General features: G+C 37.5%; 1 protein-coding gene across 1 annotated transcript; it reads left to right on the top strand.

Moving 5' to 3' along the window:
* The first annotated feature begins 5,355 nt into the window (after positions 1 to 5,355).
* On the top strand, positions 5,356 to 25,360 carry LOC140830896 (serine carboxypeptidase 1-like). Its single transcript, XM_073194456.1, has 14 exons — positions 5,356 to 5,728; positions 5,866 to 6,011; positions 7,297 to 7,373; positions 7,549 to 7,671; positions 8,095 to 8,197; positions 8,273 to 8,310; positions 8,389 to 8,490; positions 8,776 to 8,856; positions 8,930 to 9,169; positions 15,968 to 16,033; positions 16,100 to 16,221; positions 16,304 to 16,417; positions 16,540 to 16,585; positions 25,035 to 25,360. Exons 1-14 carry the CDS (start codon positions 5,580 to 5,582, stop codon positions 25,116 to 25,118), a joined length of 1,491 nt encoding a protein of 496 aa, XP_073050557.1. The 5' UTR covers positions 5,356 to 5,579; the 3' UTR covers positions 25,119 to 25,360.
* The last annotated feature ends 298 nt before the right edge of the window (positions 25,361 to 25,658 follow it).

Raw genomic sequence — 25,658 nt, 5'->3', positions numbered from 1 at the left:
GCTGCATATGTAGTAAGGCCAGTTACTCTCACATCACGGCGCAAGACTGGCCGCAAACCACCCATGAAATGTCTCAGTTTTGCTCGAGCATAATTAGCTATGAGTGGCACAAAGTAGCAACCCTGTTCAAACTTTCTCACAAACTCAGCCACACTACTATCTCCCTGTCGTAGTGTCATAAATTCCGTAGTCAAACGGGCCTGTACCTCCTCAGTGAAGTACTTAGCGAAGAACATCTCTTTGAATCCATCCCAAGACAACATCGGCAAATTAACTGCCACCGATGCACTGTCCCACCATCGTCTTGCATCCCTTGCTAGGAGAAAAATGGCACATCGGACTCGATCTATATCCTGAAATTCCATATACTCAAAGATCACCTCTATAGACTTAACCCACTCTTCCGCCACCATAGGATTCGTAGTCCTTGAGAACTTTTGAGGATTCAACTTCTGAAATCTCTCGTACACTGCCTCCGGTTGAGTCCTCGGTCCTGTACCTCCTGTTGCTGGAGCTGGATTCCCCTCAACCTGTGCGAAGAACTGCGTCATAGCTGCAAGCATCTGCGCTTGCATATCTGGAGGTGGAGGAGGAGGAGTGGCTCTTTCCCCATCACGAGACTCTCGGTCCTCATCCCTAGCTCCACGGGCAATCAAACGTCTAGGAGCCATACTGTTCTAAAATTACCCAATACGTAAACCCAACATGCATATGAACATGATATAAATAACATAGGATTCACGTAACTGAACTTAAAAGTATGGACATGCTGAAAAAAATAACTTAATGCATACTACACTAACATAAACTTTTGAAACTTTAAAACTTACAGACTTGAGGTGTGACTTCGTGAGCTTCTTGCGACTGGCAGTAGGCATAACCCTTTACAAGAACCTGGCTCTGATACCAACTGTAACGTACCGTACTTTTTACTATTCAAAATTTGCGGAAAAATTAAAAATTTTCTTAAACATAAAATTCATACAGTCGTTACTTATCATTCAACATAAAAATATTTAAAATCAACATCCCATACTCAAATTTTCCAACAAAATACTTATTCCAAATTATCTCACAACCAACATAAAAACATAATATTTTAAAGTTTTCATAAAACATAAACATAGGGGTCCTCGGGTTTAGCCTTCCGCTCAGTCCAAGCCTGCTCCTTGGTCGCCACCTCCTGTCTCCTCATCAACATACTCACCTGCATCGATCAAGTCTAGTGAGTCTAAAGACTCAACACGTATAAACTGGGAATAACGAGTACTACATAATAAAATCGCATACAACTTCAAAATAGATCGTACATACTTCAAACTTGAACTTTTCATAATAAATTTAAACTTTCATAAACTTGCTCTTTGCATAAACTTTGAACATATTTGCATACATAATATGACGTGCCATCTCATAAACTTTTCTTTAACATGCTTTCATACTTCAACATACTTAAGTTCATCATTTTGTGTAGAGGATGTTTCAAAGCAAGTGACCCATAACATAATAAATATCTGATCAGAAAAACCACAGTACTGGGCTGACAGGGACGTATCCACTGCCACATACATGAGATCCCTGTTCATAATTTAACAGGCCAGTTGATCCACGTTCATAATTTAACGCTTCACAACCACGATCTAACCCGTTCATAATTTAACGAGCGGATTGGTCCCCGTTCATAATTTAACGCTTTCCAATCCTAACATAATTTGGTCACAAGACATTTAGCATACATCCAAAAACTTAAAATATTTTCTTTGCACGTCCTGCATACTTACTTGGTGTTGAGAGATTCGTTGGATCTCGATTGGGGCCGTTGCTGCACATACTAACATGAATTCAAAAGCTTAACTTGCATATCTCATACTTAGCATGCTTACTCTTCAGCTCAAACGCCTCTTAGGACATTCTAAAATTCCCATGACTCGACCTTGTAAATCATAGTACTAAATCATGACATCAAACTCAAAGCATACTATAAATTTTTCCCAAAACATGAAGGACACGGACCTTGCTTAAAACACGGTTCAATGATCCAAAATGAAACTTCATATCATCTAAATTAATTTTTAGTATACTAGGATATAAAGATTTAATAGTACTCAAAAAAATCAAGAAAAACTAATTTTGAAGTCAAAAATCTGCACTAGGCAGCGCTGTCCCGCACAGGCAGCGCACCCGCGCTGCACACAGCAGCGCAGGTGCGGCGCTGCTGCCTGCACAGGCAGCGCACGGCAGCGCGGGTGCGGCCTGCTGCCGCACAGGCAGCGCCCCTGCGCTGCCAGAGGCAGCGCAGGAGCGGCCTGCCCTCGGCTAGGCAGCGCCCCTGCGCTGCCAATGGCAGCGCAGGTGCGGCGCTGCTACACCCGAACGCTACTCTTCCAACACGAACTCCTAAAAACATCATTACTAACTTTCGTATATGTAGCAACGATCACCCATCGATTCCCAACGAAGCCTGCAACAAGAAATTCTCAAGAACACATTAAAATTCATAACTTTCTTGAAACACGATTTGAGCAGTCATACTAAAAACTCCATAACTCACTCGTTTTTAATCCAAATAAATCGAATTTTATATCAAATCGAACGTATCAAAAAGATCTACGTTTTTGTAATTAAAAGTTTTCTCAAAATCTTTACTGAAAAATCGCAGTATTTTTCAGAATAACAAAAACGTGAATTTGGTGATCCAAAAATTGTTTCAAACTTGATCTAAACGTGATTGGTCAAACTTCTACGCATCGCACATATAATTTTTCGCATAAATAACAACACAACACATAATATGACATGATCGATGCAGCAAGAACAGAATATACGTGCCTTTTGATATTTAAAAATACCGAAACGACGATACCGAAGCGGAGATGATACGGGAGACGATCCGGGACGAACTTGGCTCAATTTCTTCAAAGAAAACTTACTAAATATATGCTAGAAATTTTTAGAGGAGATGTGCTCGTTGAATGAAAAGAAAGAAGGAAGAAAATGAAATAAATAAATTGAGAGATGAGTGTTTTAAAAACACCACCTTCTCTTTAGTCAAAAAGTTTAAAAAACATGTTTTGTTTGTGTTTTGTGTTGTGTGTGTGTACGTGTATATGTGTGTGTAAATGTGTGAGCGTGTGTGTAAGTCAAAGTGTGTGTGCTTGTGTGTTGATATATATATATATGTGTATATATATATATATATATATATATATATATATATATATATACCTACATATATATAACAATTGTAAAATGTATTTAATATACTAAAATCTATTTAAAAACATTTAACATACTAATTTAAAATAAATCCCATATTAACCCCATTATAAATTTTAATTTAAATAAGATGCACAAATACTAAAATTCTAAAATTTTAAAATCAATTAATCATTTAAATAATTTAATTAAGCTCTTAAATTACTAAAATTAATTAAATTATTTAAAATACTCCATCCTTATCTTAAATAAAATACTGCATTAAAATTTACTAAAAATCGTCCCGATCTCCTTTCCTCGATCTCACCTCGAATAATCGTCTGAAACATAAAACTCTAAAAAAAAACATTTTAACGTACATTAAATAAACATAAATAATTAAAATAATAAATTTCATAAATTAAATATATGCATGGATTTTACGTATACTGATTTTTGGACTTTACATTTTGGGTCTGTCTAATAGAGATGGACAAAGTCAAGTATCCATTTAAATTTTATCAAAACTATGTAAATGGATCTTTTCTGTTAAATACAATGACAAGAAAAACAAGAAGTTTTGCAGAAGACATATTCGAAAAGAAAAGAAATCTTCTGTGGAACAGTATATTGCCGGCACGCAAAGAGACATGCCGAAAATTCTGCAACATGGCACATGTGGGAAAATGGTCGAAGAACATCTGCCCAGAATGTAAGAACCAGGAAGAACCGGAGTTTGGTAAAGGATTTAAGCCGAGATCTGATCGAAAACAATTTACCGATACCGGTACAAGTAAAGAAGGACAACAAGCACGTTTTTCTCGGGGACACAAAAAGCCAAAGATTCCCCGAAAAAGCTAAAGTAAACATGTGACCATCCCACTAACAAAAGGAAGGACCACTATGTGAGTGGAATACAAGGACCACCAATAATCGGTAGTAAGAAAAAACAAAAACAAAAACAAAAGATCATTGAATTCCTTATCTTTAAAAATAAAAGAAATCCAATAAACAGACACGAAATTTTAACCCCAAAAATCATTTATAAAAAGAATTTAAAACATCGTAAAAGAAACACACAAGAAAATATACGAAACTTGAAAAAATGCCAATGTTCTTTGCATATCTTAAGGCAGTCAAGAGACGTATAAAAGAAAAAAAGACAACATCTAAGAAATTTCGAAGCCTATCATAAAAGTTTAAAAAATGAAGGCAAAGAAATTTGTGCAGAAATAGTTCAAATCAATATCGACCGAATATACTGGAAGATAAAACGAGAAGAAAAAGCTCTGTCAGATTCATAATCTAGACAAAAACCAGGGACCGCCTCAATAGTTAAGAGAAGGGAACACTCAACCACTACAGAAAGTGGTCCATATGCAAGCTGTAAATGCTCATCAAGAGTTGAAGTCCGAGTTTCAAATCCGGAGAGCCTTCTATAAATAAGCAAGAAGAAAGAAGTTGAGATCATCGAACATTTCCTCAATTTCTTTCAGAAATAAATTGTAATATTTCTCTAGTTTATGTGTTTTGTAAATGTTTGTGTTTGAATAAATAAATCATTTGCTCTAGCTCCTCTCATTTATTATTTTCAATTAAGCTTTTACTCTACACCCTGAGATAGGAAATGAAACAGGGTTGTGCTAAGTGTTGCTGAAGGAATCCGAGTCAGAAACCATCGGTTGCGATTGTGTGGTTGGATTGTGAGGAGCAGTCTGTAAAATTCGTTGGATATAACACGTGGCACTCCGGTCAAATAGGTAAAAGATTTAATTTACATTACGGAAGCATGATGGGCTTTTAAATATAAAAGTAAATCAATTATTTAAAAATAAGATTGAGTGGTATTTTGAGAAGACAAAAACTTGTGTGAGATGGTCTCACGGGTCGTATTTGTGAGACAGATCTCTTATTTGTGTCACTCATGAAAAAGTATTACTTTTTATGCTAAGAGTATTACTTTTTACTATGAATATGAGTACAGTTGACCCGTCTCATAGATTATGATCCGTGAGACGGTTGTTTTGAGAAAAGGGAGAGTGGAGATAAAAATGAAACATAAAAGGGTCTGCACCCAAAGTTGCCCTTTGAAATACTGGGCACATGCTCGAGTTACAAGATAATCTCAACTAATCTGAACCTCTCAACTAATCTGAACCAGTCCAATGATACGAACGGCTGAGATCACCTACTCACAAACGACAAATATCTCCCATACGTTTGTTCTGTGTGTGGCCACTTTCCAGCCTTTGGAATGTCTCCTCAGCAATCGTCGTCTTTCGCTTCCCTTGTAACCAAAATGACTATAACCGATTCAGATAAGCTAGATTATTCATTTTTTTAGCCACATTTTGGGCTGAATCTTCCACGTTTTCTAGTTCAAAATGATGGGACGTCGATACTCATACTGCTTGTATATGATATTGATTCAAACTCTGGCAAGTTATGTGCCATCTTTGGCCGCACCGGAAGGTTCTCTTATAACTCAGATTCCTGGGTTTAGTGGAAATTTTCCTTCAAGACACTATGCTGGGTATGAATCTTTTTTTACATTGAATTCATCTTTTTCTTCTGTAAGGTGGCTTTTTATTTATTTATTGAACTTATTTTGTTACTATGCTTGATAAGTTGTTTTTTGTTTTTCAATTGTGGGTTTTTTTTCCTGTATAGATATGTGACAATTGATGAAAATCATGGAAAGAAATTGTACTACTATTTTGTTGAGTCCGAGAGGAATCCATGGGAAGACCCTGTTGTGCTGTGGCTCAATGGTGGTCCGGGGTGCTCAAGCTTTGATGGATTTGTTTATGAACATGGTAGGAGAAGATTTATTAGCTTTTTTTCCCCTTTATGATCAAGATTTCATATTTGTGTGAAAAGGTTTATAATTTGGATATTTTATTTAAAAAATAAACAATTTAAAATGGGTGGCACTGTTGGAAAGAAGCTGGAATTTACGTCTGGTGAAGGTTAAGGGGCTTCGAAATTTGAGGCTGAATTTAGTTATTTGATGGTTTGGTTAATCAATTGTGTCAACAAATTAATGGTCTCATTCAACGTGAGAATTATTTAGACCTTGAGAATAGCATGCATTGGAACTTCCCATATGGCGTTAAAAATTAGTTGTGTTGGGGTCCCCACGAATCAATGTCGATATGCACCTGTAAAACATTTAGGACACTTGATGAATGAAATCAAGTTCTGTGAATTTGAACACAGTTCCTTGAATTTAACTAAACTATTCAGGTAACTAGCATCTAGTTGTTGTATGACCCTTGATGGTTTTAGAGCCAAGAATATTTGCTTCCCAGCCATTTCTTTGGACCACCCCCATCGGTTTAGGAATTTTATAGATCTTAGAAACTTCACATGAAACTTTAATATTTTTGATTGGTAAGAGTAGTATATTTTCTAAACATTTGTCTAACTGCAGGTTTATTTTTTATTTATTGATATTTTTGCATTCTAATTGAAACACTAAAAAATAACCATTTAGAGGTAGTGTAATAATTGAAGTAATACAGACTTCATTGAATAAAATGTATGTAATGTTTATATTTATTATTCAATATAACATTCTATTAAATCAGTAAAATTCAGTACCATACTCTTCTGTCTATACCTTCATGTAAGCATACACAGATCATTATTTAGATATTAGATGTTGATATGATTGTTGTTTAAATTTTGATAATAAACACAACCAACCATATCATAAGATCAATGTGGTACTCAATTCTCGATAAATTTCAAGAAATTTTGAAATAACTTCAATTTTTCGGGATATTTGCAAATCTGATCGAAAAATATGCAAAAATAAGTTGGAATCTGGATTGACCAAAAAAAAAAAAAATCTGAGTACAACTCCATGACTGCATGATTTAGAGAAGGTTCTTTTGAGTTGTAGATTTCATTAATGTTCTTCTCAGGTGTTGTGTATCAACATAAGATGATGTAAACTGATGTTTGGTAATGTTTTTTATTGTTTCCTACAACTTAGTTGATAATGAAATGGATACAAACAGCATTTTTGCCTTGTTTTTAGCTTCTTTTTCTCCCATACCATTGAATTTAATTTTTTCCTTTGATTAATCATTGCAGGTCCCTTTAATTTTGAGGCCGGAAAACCACATGGTAGCCTCCCCACCCTGCATCGGAATCCATATAGCTGGTCTAAGGTGATGATTTCCTGCGGTCAAATATCGAATCTAGATTTTTTTTTTTGGGTTTTGTGTGTGCGCTTAGCTAGAGGATTTATTTATGTAGACTGGATTGTATTGATTGTTTTTATCATGATACCAATTTCTGTAGTTAAAAGATTGCAGTGTTTTATAAATCTTTTTGGCATTGCAGGTATCAAGTATTTTGTATTTAGACTCTCCGTCGGGTGTTGGATTATCTTACTCAGAAAATATATCCGACTATATCACAGGAGACTTAAAGAGTGCTTCTGATTCCCATATATTTCTCCTCAAGGTGAATATTAACCTCTACTGAACTTTTTATTGTTCTTTCACACTGTTGTCATTGGAGGTACATGATGTATTTTCACGCTTACGTTTCGCCTATAGCCTATGTGCAAGTTGCAATGTGAAGTTCACATCTTATCAAGTTATCTAGTCTAGCTATAATTTTGAAAACTTTAGATTTATTTAAAAAAGATAAATAGTTGCTTACAATTCAATATGTATTTTACAAACTACTAAATAAACATAAAACAAATATTAATGATTGTAAGTTATCTGATTATTACATTATATTTTTCATTGATTTGACACGAGCTTCTTTACCTTGGTCTACACCTAAGGGCAGCTGATGACTACTTTATGTCTACAGTGGCACAAGTTTGTTTCATGGCACATTTTTAACTATCAGTAACCTTATATTTTGCTTGGCTAGTGGTTTGAGCTCTATCCAGAATTCATATCCAATCCGTTCTTTATATCTGGTGAATCATATGCTGGAATATATGTGCCGACTTTGGCTTATGAAGTAGCTAAAGGTATGTGACCATTATGACATGAACTCCACTATTACAAAGGGAGTACTAGTTGACTTTTTTACTTGGATATACTAGGGATTGATGCTGGTATAAAGCCCATTCTCCACCTGAAGGTATCGCATTTTCAAGAAACTCAGCATGTTCATTATAAACTATTTGGACAGACAAAATTAATTAATAAACTATTTTAGGGTTACATGGTGGGAAATGGAGTTACGGATGATGTTATTGATGGTAATGCTCTTGTACCTTTTGTGCATGGAATGGGTCTTATATCAGAGGAACTTTTCGAGGTTTGTGGCTTGATTGTTCTTACTTTTGTTTGTTTTTCCATCAACTTTTCCAGTGCAAGTCCATGTAAAAAAAATTTCCTAGAGTGTCGAGTGGGTTGACGGTGAATGCTGTATCATGTTCTAACCAAGAAATTTATTACCGTTCAGTAATAAACAATTTCTGAAGAAGTTGAGATCTCTCAGATTTGGAGTCAAATAGCATACTTAGGTTGAAGGAGCATTTATATGTTCATAAAGTGGCAACGTAAAGTTTCCAATTTCATTCTCTTTAGTGATATGCTGCAGGAAGTTACTATTCAATGTAATGGGAACTACTATAATTCGACGGCTGACTCTTGTCAAAAAAAGCTTGCAATAGTAGATGAAGTAAGATTCATACTTTCTACTTTTCAAACTTATATTTCTGTTAATTTGTGCTTTACATTTTGAGTTATTTCAGGAAATCAAGGATATAAACGTCTATGACATTCTCGAACCATGCTATCATGCTACACCAAGTAAGATTTCATTCACAACAACAAAACTGCCTCAGAGCTTCAGGAGATTGGGTGTGACCAAAAGGCCTTTACCAGTGAGAAAACGAATGTTTGGTCGTGCATGGCCTCTTAGAGCTCCTGTAATAGATGGACTTGTCCCGAGTTGGCCACAGCTTCTTAGTGAAGTAGACGTTCCATGCACTGTAAGAAACTCAAGCCTTACTTTCGGTGGACATGACGTCCTATTTCTGGAATGATATCAGATACGTAGTCCCAAAAACCCTCAAATATAATTTTTACTCGACTTTTATATATATTTATGATTTACACACACCTGATGTCTTTTTCATGAAGGACATTTGATATATAGTTTCAACTCTCAAGAAAACTAAAATTAAATTTTTGGACAACTTATATTTGATTTACTTGCTAATGCCATTTGATGATCCTTATGATCTGTAAGTATTTTCCAGATTGTGAAAAAGCAAAGATTGTAATTCCTCTTTCAAATTTTAATGGGATTGTCCTAGTCTGGCTTAATCTATGGTTCAAATATTCTTTGAGCTGAATATTTTGTTGAAAATAGTTTGTAAATTTTTTTTTTTTTTTTGGAAACTAATAATAATTATATTAATATGTTAAAAGTTTACAATGCGGGTGGATGAGCCATCCACGAAGTACAACAGCTACCTATAACAATTAATATTTCAACACAAAATGTAACACCAATCCCTCACTAAATCAGAAATATGGTATGTCCTAAACATCGGTACGTTAATCGTCCACGAGGCGACCCTAAATCTGATCTTCTCCCATAAATCATCTCTCGAATCTTCCTTTTCATTGAATAATCTGTTGTTGCGCTCCAACCAAATTGACCAGAAGACACAGTGAACGACTATGTACCAGAAATCTCTAAATCCCTTCCCTGTGAGAGATCCATGCTCGAAAATAAACATGTCCCTAGCTGATGCCGGAAATATCCACTCAAAACCCAAATGTTTCATTACCTTGTTCCAGATACTCGACGTGAAGTCGCAGTGAAGCAAAATATGATCTTGATTCTCCTCGTGTTTCTTGCACAAGTAGCACCACTGTGGGTTCAGCACAAGGTCCGGCCTTCTTCTCTGTAAGTTGTCACAAGTCTGTAATTTTCCCAGAGCCACTATCCAGGAAAACACCTTCACCTTTTGTGGGATAGTTACTTTCCAAATGTTGTAGTAGTAAGGAAATAAAGGGTTAGTATCACTTGGAAAGAATGAAGAGTAGAAAGAACTGACAGAGAAAACACCGGATGAGTCTCCTAACCAAACCCTTACGTCCCTGACCCCCACACTCTAAGAAACTGACTCTAAAATCCCTAGAAGAGCACTGTATTCTCCCAACTCGATATCATTGAACCCTCTCCTGAACCTAACATCCCATGAAATGACCGAAGTTTCTTGATTACTCGTCGCCGAGACGAATTGAGAAATAGATTGATTTATGTTCGAAGATAATTAGTAAATGTGAGGAAAAAAGACTTGGAAAGACAATAAACCCACCCACCTATCCTCCCAAAACCTGATGAGATTCCCACCCTTAAGCATCGTACTGATCAGTGGTTGACAAGTCGAATGGGAACGAGAAATGAACTTCCAAGGGCTTCTGAAAGTCGAGTTCCTTGCCACTTTTAAATCCCAACCATTAACATGAAATCCGTAAATACTACCCACAACTCTTTTCCAAAGAGAGTTATCTTCCATAGCGCTTCTCCACCACCATTTCCCTAACACTGCCTTGTTCCTCAGACGAATACTCCCCACACCTAAGCCCCCTCTGTCTATCGGTTTGCACACCTGATTCCAATTGACAACATGGTGATGCGAATCACCATGGGCTCCATCCCAAAGGAAATTCCTCATCAACGCTTCCAGTTGAGTTGCCACTCTGTTCGGCACCTTGAAGATTGACATGAAGTAATTTGGCAATGAGCTGAGGACTGATTTGATCAAGGTCAGTCGACCTCCTCTAGATAAGTATGCCTTTTTCCAGCTTGCTAGTTTGGTTGACATCGTAGAAATCACCGGTGCCCAAAACTCCAACTTCGTTGGATTTCCACCCAACGGAATCCCTAGGTATTTGATTGGCCACTTTTCTTTCTTGCAACCAATTGCAAGTGCTAAGCTGTCAACCTCATCGTCCAAACGATTGATTCCAAGCAAAAAGCTCTTTTCAAAATTGATTTTGAGTCCGGATTTAGAGCAAAATAGTTTTTTCAGTTCGACTACCGCAAGCATATGTCTATCAGATTGAACTAGGAACAGGGTATCGTCTGCGAATTGAATGTGTGAAACTTCCCTTTTGTCTCTCCCCACCACAAGTCCTCTTACGTCATTAACTCTTCTGGCCATGTCGACTAATCTTCCCAGCCCATCTATCACTAAATCAAACAGAAATGGAGACAATGGATCGCCTTGTCTAAGACCCCTTTCTCCCTTAAACTTACCCCTCGGTCTGCCATTGATGAAAACTGAGTAAGAAACGTTGCTAACACAGCCCTTCATCCACTTCCTCCACTTATCCCCGAAGCCCTTTTTCTGTTGTACGAAATCAAGAAATCTCCAATCGACATTATCATAAGCTTTTTCCAAATCAATTTTCAAGACCCATCCCTTTTTCTTCTTTCTTCTGTACTCTTCCCCAACTTCGTTCGCAATAAGACAACAATCAATTATCTGTCTACCTTGAATGAAGGCACACTGATTTTCCGAGACAGTTTTGCTCATCACATTTTTCAATCTTTTCGTCAACACCTTAGCCAAAATTTTGTACAAGCTTGTGATTAGGCTAATCGGTCTAAAATCTTTTATCTTCGTTGCTGCTTGTTTTTTGGGGATGAGACAAATGTACGTTTCGTTTGTGATTCCATTAACAATGCCATCTGAGTAAAAATCATTGAACACCTTCAAAAGATCGTCTTTTATTGTATCCCAATTCGATTGATAAAACGCTAAAGTGAAGCCATCGGGCCCCGAGGCTTTAGAACCATCGCAATCCATCACCGCCCCTTTGATCTCCTCCTCCGTGAATGGCAGCTCCAATTGCTCGGCCTCTGAATTAATTAAAGGCGACCAATCCACCCCCTCAATTCCTGAACCGTCCCCTTCAGATTTTCTGTACAAATGTTCAAAGAAACTGATTATTGCGTTTTGGATCTGATCCTCAACAGAAAGCATTGTCCCATCTTCCAATTCAACCTTTTCTATCACAGCCTTGTTCCTTCTGCTTTGCAATAACGAATGGAAGAATTTTGAATTTTGGTCCCCCTCTTTCAACCACTTAACTTTGGCTTTTTGACTCTCCATTTGTTGCTTTCGAATGATCAAAGTTTCCAACTCCCAGCGAGCCTCCTTGCGCTGTTCAATTTGGCTATCTGTCCAATTTCCTTCCGATTCTTGTGCGTCTAGGCAGTTCAATTTGTTACGCAGCTCCAAAATTTTTACGTGAATGTCACCGAAGACCTCCCGATTCCATGTAGCCACCTTTCTTCTAGTGTTTTTAAGCTTTTGCATGAATTTGTAGCCTTCCCATCCCGTAGTTATTTCACTATTCCACCAAGTTGCCAGAGAATCTTTAAAGTTCTTATGCGTCAACCAAACGTTCTCAAATCTGAATGGGGTTGGTCCCCATTTTGGCTTCGATGTATCCAAGCTAATTGGGTAATGATCCGATGTAATTCTCGGTAGAACCGTTTGTCGGAAAGCGGGGTATAATTCCTTCCAACCCTCTGAGAATAGGTACCTGTCCAGCCTGCAACATATTGGAGTTGACCTGAAGTTCGACCAAGTGAACCTAGCATTTAAGAGAGGCGGATCTTGTAGGCCCAGCTCCTCTATCAGATTGTTGAAGCATCGCATGCTTGCTGTGCAGGAGTTGCTGTTTAGCTTTTCACTCAAGTTTCTGACAACGTTAAAATCTCCTCCTACACACCATTTATCTCCACAAATAGAATACAAACCCGCTAGTTCATCCCACAGTAAATCTCTATTCCTTGCATTACATGGACCGTAAATGGCAGAAAACCACCACAAGATCTCATCCTTCCACTGAATTTGTATCGAAACCGAGAAGTTCCCAACTAAGTTTTCTCTCACCCGGACCACTCTAGGATCCCACATCACTAGTATACCTCCCGATCTGCCTTCCGCTGGTAAACAAACCCAATCCACAAATCTTGACTTCCATAAACTGGCTACAAAGCAACGATCAACAGAAATTTTCTTTGTTTCTAACACCACCGCAATATCCGGATTCTCCTTTCGAAAAATTGAACGTACCAACTCCCTCTTTCTCGTCGATCCTCCTCCCCTAATATTCCAAGAAACTATCTTCATAAACAACTTTTTGATCCCTTCGATGTCGTTCCTTTCTCATAGTTAATCCCACATTTCAATCTGCCAAGCTCTCTGATTAATTTACCTGAAGACTTACTCAATTCAATTTCTCTGTTAACATCGTTGCCCAGTTCCTTTATATTTTCTCTTGTAACATCTAGGGAATTCCTTCCATTCCCTAAGTAAGTGTATCCCTCGTTCCCAGACTTATCAACCACTGGATTTTGGCCCCCTCCTAGGAACCCACTAGACAACCCCAAGGCATTGAAAGAAGAAGGGAAAAGATAATGTAATTTGAAAGAGTGATTAAGATTCGAGGATTGGAAACAGGAAAGTACCTTACCCACTAAAGGCTTAGTGTTTTCGAGGACAGTAGCTTGTAAGGGAGGCGTGATTATGTCGTTTTCTTTGAACAACTCCTGTAAATCCCCTTCGATTGCTTCATTACAAGTCAAAGCTTCCGTGTGCGAAGATATATGGCTTTCTGAATCCGTGGAATCAAAGCCATCATCCAGAAAATCATCATCCGAATCCTCAATTTGAAAATCATCATCATCAGCCTGGTGACACTCCCATGAGTTAGTTGGTTCTTCACTATCCATCGTTTATGTCTTCTTCGTATCAATGATCTCGTTGATCTCCAGAACCTCGTCAGTAGCTTTGTTAACTCCAATGCTGCCCCCCTCTTTACTTTTGTCCGATAAAGAATGAACTGGAGATTTCCTAAATTCCTCAATTGGTTTAGGGGAAATACGTTGGAGTATTTTTTCCACCTTTCTATCCTTCAACGGAACAGCGTTCAAGCCATTGTCTGTACTGGGCGTGTGATTGCATTCCAGCAAAATCTCATTTGTAATTTTTAAACAATTAGAAGACACCCCTTTGTCCTCATTGTACCCATTTAATTTATAGTTCCCCCAGGCTGTGGCTATCCTTTGGCCGTTGATCAAAGCTTGGGCGTAAGTCTGTTTCTGATTTATCTCGTAGGCCTTAAGATCGAATGTGTCGATGGTAATTGAGAGCTCCAGATGTTCCCCATTCAGTAATATCGACAATCTGTTATTAATAAAGCCATCTTTTGTGCCTCGAACCCTTATCTTAGCTGCCCCCAACTGATTAAAAAATCTTGTATCTTCACTGATCTCTACTAAGCCCCCGCACTGATCCCCTATTACTTTGAAGTTATCATGTGTCCAAAGATTCCAAGGTAACCCATAAATTTTAATCCAGCTATTGCAGCACTTGAGGGCCGATTCCACTGAGTTTATGCTTGGCCTCCACTCCTCAAAGTTTAAGACCACTCCTCCATCAAAGAATCCTCTTTTCAAGTCTCGGTAGAGCTTCAATTCCGTCGGAGAAGCAGTCCACCATACCGCTTTATTAGCTTGAAACGTCTGTAATTCAACCTTCCTCTTAACATCTTGTCCTAGTATCAGTTCCACTTGCTCCCACGAAATGTTGACCCTTTCTTTAGAAACGATAAGGGCTTCGTTCCACTTTCTCTCCTTTATCCTCATGTTGCTCTCATTCCTGACTTTGAACGAATCATCGCTGGAATTCCTAACAACTGTCTTGCGTGGCTGCTGGATGGTAGGAAAATTCCTCCTCTGAGATTGCCTTGACAAAAGATTGTGGATGATATCCGATATCCTTATCCATCCTTGAGAGTTAAACCCGCTCGGCACAATAATAAGCTTTTTTTTACCCATATTGTTGAATCGTGAAATCTCTATGAATCGGCCTCTTCTATTGGCAAATCTCTGGGCGACGATTGTCGCATTTTTGCCCCTAAAACGGTTGAAATCCCCTGTAGAATGTAGATTAAGAATGTATTTTTTAAGTACGGAGCTGAACCAGCTGGCCTCTTCTCGATCCAAATCCATCACATAGCTACATTCCTGGTTCTTTCAGTCCATCTCAGCGAATTTCCTCCATTAACCAGCTTAAGTAAGAACAACTTGTACTCAATCTTTATCTCTTGCTCTCTGCCCGACGACATAGCTATGGGATACTGTTAACAAATACGGATTTGAATCCTCCTGGGCACCCTTGGAAAAACTATGCTCGAAATGACTTGAGCGAACTTTAGAACTCGAGAAATATTTAGGGAGAGACCGAAAAAAACACGGAGAATCACGGAAAGATCTGAAAAAATCGCCGAGGCGAGAGAACTGAGAATCGGCGACCGGCGACCGGCGACCGGCACCGGATCCGACGGCCAGAGTTGAACGGAGGAGTTAAAAATCGGGTAGCATTACTGAATGTGGAAAACAGTCTGGGAAGAGGAAAGGGGGAGGGAAGAGAGCATTTTCAAAAAATTCTCTCACTATCAGTCAGCACTCAATCTACAATTAGTTTGTAAATTTTAATATATAAAAATAGTAATATTTTATAAACTTATTGAAATTTAAACAGTCTCACGAGTTCAAGCTATAATTCAAGCATTCATTTATACAAGTTTCTATTTTAATATTGTTGGAACCAGAATAGTTTATTTTTTGGCTTCAAGTCACTTTGAAGCTCGAGTACGAAAAATTGATTAGTATTCAGCTTGTTTTGGTTCAGTAGTATTATATGTACACTCTCGACCTCAAAAAACCTCTGTTATTTTTACAAAACGTGCAGGATGATGAGGTTGCAACTGCATGGCTGAACAGTGAAGCAGTTAGGAGAGCAATCCATGCTGAACCTGTAAGATTTATCATCTCTACTTACATTATTTGTTTCGCGCGGTAAAATAAACTATTCGTGCGCCAGAAATCTGTGGCAGGAAACTTTGAGCTGTGCACAGACAGACTCAAATTTTATCATGATGCTGGGAGCATGATCAAATATCATAAGAACCTCACATCCCGGGGATATCGAGCTCTCATATACAGGTAGAAATAATCACTGAATTTTGCTGTTTAACTAGTGAGTAGCAGTATCAATTTATTTAAAAGGATTTATTTTTTTGTTCAGTGGGGATCATGATATGTGTGTTCCATTCACGGGAAGTGAAGCTTGGACTCGATCCGTCGGATACAAGAAAGCTGATTCATGGAGGCCTTGGTTTGTGAATGACCAAGTTGCAGGGTATGTCTGATCTTTGTGAATTTTAAGTCGTCATTTAGCATAAAAATGTCAGTCTTTGGTTACATGATTGTCTGGATGATTTCTTGAAAGGGGCTGATTCGTTCACATTTCATTTTATGCAGATACATACAGGTTTACGAAAACAATCTCATCTTCCTCACCATAAAGGTATGTGTTGCACGATTGCTTACCTTGTGGTGTCGAGTTTTAGTATGTGATTAAGTATAATATCGTTCTCTTAGAGAGTGTATATTCAAAATTATATATAGTACCGTAATTAAAATAATCGAACTTTATTAGAGGATTAAATGTGGATTTCGACTAACACTAATAAACAAGAATAACTTTGAGCGCATAAAATACTGAAAAATCAATGAGAGAGAGTCTAAAAATACAATTCCAAATGATCTCCACTATATTTAATTATTGATACTTTTACTATTAACTCCAACTCGTTTATTAATCAAGATTACTAACTCTTCTTATTCCATTTCCCAATTCAAATAGTAGGAGTATATAGTTTACTAATTATTTTTATTATTACTATTTAAAATCTAATAGTAAACGATATGTGCAAACGATGTTCTTACCAGGATTTTGATGAGATTATACGCCTTCCGAACAATATAAACATTTAACGATATGATTCCTACAATCTTAATTTCAATCTCTTCACGTGAGTGCTAGATTTCAATTAGTTGTTGAATCATTTTATGACCAATAAATTAATAACAGGCAAACACAAATAAATGAAGAAAGAATTAATCATAGAATTCAATAATTCAAAAACATAGTTTCGACAAAGCTAGTTGATCTCTAGAAAATCAAATTCGTTCATAACAAAATAGAATTCAAAACTAAACATATTTTTCTTCATCAAACTAACAAACAAGAATCTAAAAGGAGAGAGGAAGAACATATGGAAGCTGAATCACGTCTCTGTCCCTGATCTTCAATCTTGATCTCTCGCTCAGAACATCGTGTTCTCATGTGTGCACTGCGCTGAATGAATCGCCCAAAGGTTAGGGCTACGTGTTTTATATTCTTGAAAAGTCTCTGAGTCCCTTTTTTGTACGTTGCGTTGCATGGTCGCCCGGCTGTGCTTCAACTTCTGCTCTTGCGTGATGGTATGCTTCTCGACAGCACTGGTGCACTACGGAAATGCTCTAGGGATATGCTGGTTTGTGTCGAATGCGCGGCTGCATGCTCATATCGCGTGGGTGCGCCTGTGATTCTGCCTCATCCTCTTGTTCACTTCTTCAAGCTCCCATTTTCATTCCATTTTCGTCTACTTAGCCCGATATGTGTATTTTACCTATGTTCCTGCAACGACACAAAAAATCTACCAAAAGCGCATAGATCCGCTCTAAAACAATAACATAAGTACCAATTATTAACAAACCCCTTAAACTTGACCTTTTGCTGGTGTCGAGCAAAATAAAGAAGTAAATAGAACATATAACTCCTAGAAACATAAAAAACTAAAAATAAACAAATATCATCGTGGGACGTGGAATATAGGAGTCATCTTATGCCTCAGAGATTAACCATACAAGTTTTTCAAATCATATGTATGTCACAACCACTCAACAGTTTACGTGTGTGATTTATCAATCTCATCTACACAACCCAATCTCGTGATAGATTCATGCCGCTCATTACTTTACAGATTCGTAGAATTTTCAACTTAAGTTTCAAGCCACCATTTTTTAAACAATATATACTCACGTAGATCATTTGGACTTGTTTAGGTTAAACATTTGGTTAAACGCACAGTCAAGAATTTCATACCAAAATGTAACTTGGTGTCATGAGATGTGTGTAAATTGGTTAATTCCCTTGCTTGCTGACAATGCCTTTGAAGTTTCCATAAGCTCAAATTTAACAACCGTTCTCCATTAGTATATCAGATACATGTGACTTGGTTAATATGCCCTTTAAGCTTATAACGTTAGGAAACATCTCATGGCTACAATGAAGGTTAGAGAATCAAAGATGAGATAAATAAGCAGTATACTTATGCAACACATTTCTTCATCTTTAATACTCCCCATTGATTGGATTTTCACATCATCCTCAACCTTAGTCCTTTATTTTCTCTTCATTTCTCCTCATTTCAATCTCCACACCATGCACATTTGTTCCTCTTCTTTGTTTATCATTCACATTTTTTTTTCAAATCCCTTTTTCCTTTCATTTTTTTCACAACTCCAACACTCTTCTTTTTATTTTTTTTTAATCTATTCATGGGAATTTTTGGATTTACAAGTTTTTTTTTTTTAATTTAAAAGTGCTAAAAGGGTTTATTTCTCTCAACAAATAGGTAATTACTAATTAGTGTATATGCTAAAAGATTTGGTAATTGATGTGCGATTTAGAAAAAAATGTACGAATGAGGGCTATTGTGTGCCTTTGGCAAACATCGTTTGATTATCATTAAGCTCAAAAATTACCTAAATCATCCCTAAGTCAAACATTATCTGTATTTCGTCTCGAATAATGCTAAACCAAGTTCTATACTATTTCAATTCATCAATCAACTTGTACAGGCTGACCATGTGCGTTTCGAAAAATGTGACTGGCTTTTAGAATAATTTTTTGAATAACACATCTCGTTCAAATTTCAGTTAGCCTCAAAGGGCTTCATGTGATAGCATATAAGAAACTAAAACATGCCAAACAAATTCTGATGGCATAGATCACTTCTGTGCTTGTGACATATATCTCTATATCAAATTGAAAATCTCAATATCAAATAGAAATCACAAAAAGTCTCAAAACTAGGTCAACCATTCAGTATCGCAAAGCATGCAATAAACGTTCTCTGCTTATCAGGTGTATTAATGATCATGACAACAATGCATGAAGTGATGCGACTCTTAAGCGATCGGTAAACATGCATATAGAGTTACTAACTTGGTTTAAAATTCATATTTTCACATCTATTCTCATTATTGACCGACCATTCCCTTTTTGCCACATATTGACACACTAGAAAGATATGCATTGTCCTCAATATATAATAATAAAAAAGCAAGACATCTCACGACGAGCGTCAAAACTCGTCGCTCGAGCTATCTACCATCTCTTCTTCGTCGTCCACATCCATGGGTTGGGATGGTGGTTCATAGTGGGGCGGCCAGGTTAGCTGTTGTGGGAAGTCTGTATCATCTTGCCCGATGGGCGGAAATCGCTAGGCAAGCACCAAAGTGAAATCCTTCATATAATTCATGATAATGTTCGTGCTATAACGGTGCTCGTTCAACTCTTGCCTTTTATTCCTCATACCCTGCTCCAAAAGAGTAAATCAATGCCCCACAGTCATCCTTCTCGTCGCTCTCTCGCACGTCGAGTATATTCAATCCTTCCTGGTCGTGCTACCTCCGCCATTGGTTTAACCTTAGGGTCCTCAGGAACGACAGTAATGAGTGCCTTGGCCTTCATGAGTTCCTCGTCAGGTCCCTAAGTAACATCTGCGTGTTGGAAAAGATTGGTGATGAGGTTTGGAAACGGGAGGACACCAATGTGGGCTCCTGTAATTGCCGAAGGATCGAAGCTCGAATTATTTTCCCCAAAGCCACCATTTTTCTATTCACGTTGACATAGACCAGTGCAACTTTATCCCTGGTAGACCAGTGCAACTTTATCCGGTTGAGGGCATTAGTCTGGTTAAAACAAACAAGATCCAACTCTTTGAGTCATCACTGTTCTGACTCATTCTACACTCGACCCTTCTTCTGCACTTTGTGAATAATCTCCATTTAGTTGACATGCTCATCCATATACTAATTGTATTCATTGTATTCGAACCTTGGGGGATTGTAAACCAAATTATTCGTTCCTGCATTGAAAGCCACGAATCTACCACGTACCAATACTTTAAAATCTTCATGCTTGACATTTAGATTTGCATAAAAATCTCGCACCAACGAAATCACCGCCTCAGACGGTTTTTGTGCAAATTTAGTCGAAACGTTCTCAACAATCATCTCCACCAATTCATAGTTGGGGTGTGACATATCCAGACTCCTTTCTTTAACAATTGGCCTGGTTAGAAAGGTCATATATAGATTTTGTGTTTTCTCGTTCCGAAATTTTTCATTGTCGTGTGAATTCGATGAGACACCTTTATTGGATTTTTTCGGAGGCATCGATTAACGAGTGAGTGACATAGTAATGCCAAAGCAATAATAAACCACTTCTCAAAGTTTAACGACCCTACACAATTCCTTCAATTCAATCACATCTCCTTAATTACTCGATTATCTCTAAAACACCAAGCACAAAATATCTCCAAATACAATAATCTATTCACTTCAATAATAGTTCCAATAATTCACACTTGGATCTTCAATAATTCTGAATTCGATTTCAAAATTTGTATTACACATAAAAATGTTATTTCTTACTTGATTTAATTTTGGAATCGTCGGAGTTCAAAAATTTTCGTCGGAAAAATAGATTGCCTCGTGGCAGTGACGAGTCTGAATAAGTTCACTGAAAACAATGGTGTTCCTATAGATGGGGAGACATAAAAAGAGGGGCTCTTCCTTACTTGTGTTATGCCGGAGATGGAGAAGTAGCACGGCAGAGGTCGATCTAGGAGAGAATATGGAGGTGGCGGCACTTTTATTAGGTTGGGTCTTGAAGACGGAATTCGAGCAGCCCCCATATCTCTTTATATATGTGTTCGCGCACGGCCTCTCTTCTTATAGCACACTTCCATAGAGCGCGGGTGCACGTGTCTCCCTATCTGAGTGCATCATGTAAATATCTGGAAGGCACGAACGAGCTCTATCGTAGCGTCGGTGCGCATCGTTGACTGTATTACGAGCTATAAAACTGAGATACTTAAGCGCGGCCGCGCGATTTGAGGCGGCCAATAGTTTATTCAAACACGCGACTACACCGCGGGTGCGCGCCTACCTCTGATTCTTGAATACCAAGAGTTGTCGAGCATCGTGGCAGCGCTCAAATGGAGTGCGACTATGCTTGAAATTCTATCCGACTTGTCTAGATTTCGCTTTGGGCCTACAAAAATCGTCATGCACATGACTTAGTTAATTGAAGAACATGTAAATGTAGTAATGTACTAAATTAAGTTAAATGAATAAAATAAAAATATAAGCGAAAAATATTTATGGGTTACCTTTCACAAAGCGCTTTGTTTTAAGTCAGCAGTTGATTTTTCTTCTTCTCTTAATTCGGCTCAGGGAGTGGAACATTATTTAAGTTCCTCGCTCATTCCCATAATAGTGCTTCATCTGTTGGTTGTTAACCTTGAAAGTATGCCAGTCATTGCGCTGCTGTTTAATCGCACCATATGGTTGTACCACTTTCACTGTGAACGGTCCTAGCTATCTTTACTTTAACTTACCAGGAAACAATTTAAGTCGACAGTAATAGGTGTCTTGAAAGCAGTTCTATACGCCCACAATGCCTCATGCAACTTGATCACCCAATCCTTCCGGTTAGTCTTTACATTTTTCTTCAGAATTTGCTTGAATTCTCTGTTGGATATCTGTACTTGACTATTTGATTGTGGGTTATAGCCAGGTGCCACCTTATGCTTCACATTACAATTAGCCAACAATGAGTCAAAAATCTTTTTGCGAAAGTGCGCGTCACTCAATTTGGCTCTTGGCGTCCCAAACCTGGTGAACGCGTTTTTGTACAAAAACTTCATGACATCACGAGTATCGTTAGTACTGATGGCAATTGATTCCACCCATTTCGAAACATAATCAACAAGAAAAATATAAGATTGGTCAAAAGAAAATGAGAATAGCCATATGAAGTGAATACCCCAAACATTAAACAGTTACATCTCCAAAATATCTTTCAGTGGTAATTCATGACTCCTAAAAATATTTCCTACCCTTTGGCATCTATCACATGATTTCACCAAAGTATGACTATTTTTAAACACATTAGTCAATAGAAACAAGATGTAACACCTTGAAAGCTGTTCTAGATGCTCCAAAATGCCCCACCATACAAGGCAGAGGGGCATTGCTCAATAATATATCTGGCTTCTTCTTCACCCACACATCTCCTAATCACTTGATCAACACATCTCTTGTAAACATAAGTGTCATCCCATAGATAAAATTTTGCATCATGGAAGAAATTCTTGTATTGATTCGAATCCGTAGGCAAACCACCACAAGACAAAAAGTTAGCAATGTCTGCGAACCATGTGAGTTTAGAAGTTACCTCGAAAAGCTGTTTATCTGGAAAAGTTTCCTTGATGATTGTTTCTTCATTCTTGTGCTCTGACTCCAATCGAGACAAATGGTCAGCCACTAGATTTTCACTCTTTTTTTTTATCCTTGAAAAGCCAAATACCAAGAAGTCATGGTGATCAATTGCTTTGTCCTCCTTAACAAGTACATTTTCCATTATCACACGTGGATACTGAGAATCCTCCGTAGTGGGCCATTTGTCAATGGACACCGCAATAGCCTCAAAATTTGTCAGGCTTTCTTTATTCATTGCTACAATCTGGGTGGTCATTGCAGAAACTCGCGCAGTGAGTTATGTGATAGGATCCACCACATAAACTCCAGCCGACTTATTTGTTGTAGATCTCTCTAAGAACCATTGGTAGTTGTTGATCGTAAGTTTCTCTAGCATCTCGTAGTCTTCATCCGGAGTTTAGATAAAGATAGTTTCTCCAGTAGCCGCATCGACAAATGTCATAGTCTGTGCGTTCAGCCCATTATATAATAATTCAATATGGACCACATTTTTCAAAGTTATTGTTTGGACAACTTCTAAGCAGGTCCTTAAAGTATTCTCATGCCTGGTCGAAATTAGTCTGTCTGAATGTACTGATCTCAATCTTCAATTGGGCAGACTTGACAAGAGGAAAATACTTCTATGTGAAATTTTGTTGTCATAACTTTCCATGTAGTTATGCACGCTAGTGGTATTGATTATAGCCCAACTCCTTGCCTGATCCATAAGAGAAAATGCAAACAAACTCAATCTAACAGTATTATCATGAACACCATTAATTTTCGACGTGTCCATGATTTTTATCTTCGGTGCCTGCTCCCTGAAATGGTTCTACTGAACCATGTTAATCAGTGATGACTTCAACTCGAAATTATTGGTGTTGATAGATCCACGAGTTATGCTGAAATAGTGTGCATTAATAACATGCTTAAATTCATCTCTGATGGGTATTGCAACAGGAGGTGGATTATTGTTTTTTATGTTTTCTGCCATCTGCTTGAGCTTTTCTCTTCATGCTTTGCTTAATGCTTTAACTGTCTTTTCGGATTTAGGATCAACAAGCAACGAGTTGAAGCTTTGTGTTTTTCGGATAAACCGCAAAACAAAGGGAAAACAACAAATCAATAAACAATACAAATAAATCTAAATTAAAATCAAGACTAATTACTAAAAAAAATTGATGTATAATTAAATAAAACACTCTCTGATAACGACGCCAAAAACTCGTTGCACGATTGCTTACTTTAAGTAAACGGTGTCAAGTTTCGTATGTAATTAAGTACCATATCGTAACGGATATCATTCTCACGAAGAATGTATATTCAAAATTATATCAAATAGCGTAATTACAATAGTTGAACTTTATTTAGACTATTAAATGAAGATTTCAAGTTTCAACTAACACTAATAAACAAGAATAACTTTGATCGCACAAAATACTGAAAAATCAATAGAGAGAGTAGATAAACGATTTCACCTGGTCTCCACTATATTTAATTATTATATATATTTACTATTAACATCAAATAATTTATTGACAAAAAACACTAACTCTTCTTGAACACCCAACGATGTGTCAAATTAGTTCATAACAAAATAGATTTCAACAATAAACATGTTTTTCATCATCAAACTAACAAACAAGAATCTAGAAGGATAGAGGAAGAATAGATGGTAGCCGAATCACATCTCCATCCCCGATATTCGATCTTGCTCTCTCGCGCATAATATCATGTTTTCGTATGTGCACGACGCTGAATGAATCACCCAAAGTTTAGAGCTACGTGTTCTATATTCGACAAAAGTCCGTGAGTCCCTGTTTTGTACGTCGTGTCGTGCGGTCGAGCTCTTTGGATGCGCGGTTGCGCTTCAACTTCTGCTCTCGCATGCTGGTGTGCTTCTCGGCAGCGTGGGTGCATTACGAGAAAGCGGGCCTGCGTGCATTGCTCTGTCTAGCGTTATGCTGGTTTGTCTCGAACGCGTGGCTGCATGCTTATATCTCGCTGGTGCGCCTGTGCTTCTGCCTCATCTTCTTGTTGACTTCTTCAAGCTCCAACTTTCATTCCATTCCACGTCCGCTTAGCCCCGATATGTGTATTTTACTTATTCCTGCAGCGACAGTAAAACAGCAAAAAACACATAGATCGAGCTAGACCATAGACCATTACCCATTTACGAAATCGAATTTCATTAACTGATAAAGATTTGTCACCTGGTTGTCATATATCATAAACTGTTAAATATGTATCCAATTTTCAAAAACTTGGTAATCGAACGCCAAAACCATTTGTCTTAGCTATATTAAGAGTGGCGACAAGATTCCAACAACATGAAAATAATAATTGGGATTGACGACGTTTGTGTGTGAATTATGCAGGGAGCTGGACATACTGTACCAGAATACAAACCACGTGAAGCATTGGCGTTCTACTCACGCTGGTTGGCAGATAAAAAAATATGAAAATAGAATTTGGAAAGTCCAGAAAACGATATATTTTTTCAATATATAAATTTCGATATGATGTCCGTGAATCGTGCTCATCGCTGAGGTAACAAATTATGCATCCACTAGTTAAGTGCTACTTCATCGGAGAACACAAAAGTGATTACGTTGCATTGCAACATATCAATTATATATATAGTTTGATCATGGAAGCACAGACGAAGTCTTGTGGAACAGAGGATTGCTATTTATAACTTCAAGTAAGGTCTGCCTATTATGAAACAAAATATTGTTATTGATGAAGAATTCTGTGTACTGATAATTTAAAAACTAATTTCTTTTAAAAAAAGCCTTTATAGGTGGTTGAGTAATTGATAGCTTAAATTTTAGTTGAATCGTATGCAAAGTTTGTGTAGTGTACATGTATTAATAATAATGAATGTTTATATTATCGAGATATTTCAGCTATTATGTAGGGGTATCAAAATCAGACACGACCCACTAACCCGAGACGGTCCAACACGAAAAAAAGTAGGTTTGGGGTTTTCGGGTTCGGAT

The sequence above is a fragment of the Primulina eburnea genome, chromosome 4 (genome assembly GCF_022965805.1).
Source record: "Primulina eburnea isolate SZY01 chromosome 4, ASM2296580v1, whole genome shotgun sequence".
NCBI classification, from domain to species: domain Eukaryota; kingdom Viridiplantae; phylum Streptophyta; class Magnoliopsida; order Lamiales; family Gesneriaceae; genus Primulina; species Primulina eburnea.
The sequence above is the reverse complement of the archived record's forward strand: the minus strand, read 5'-3'. Positions and strand labels throughout refer to the sequence as shown.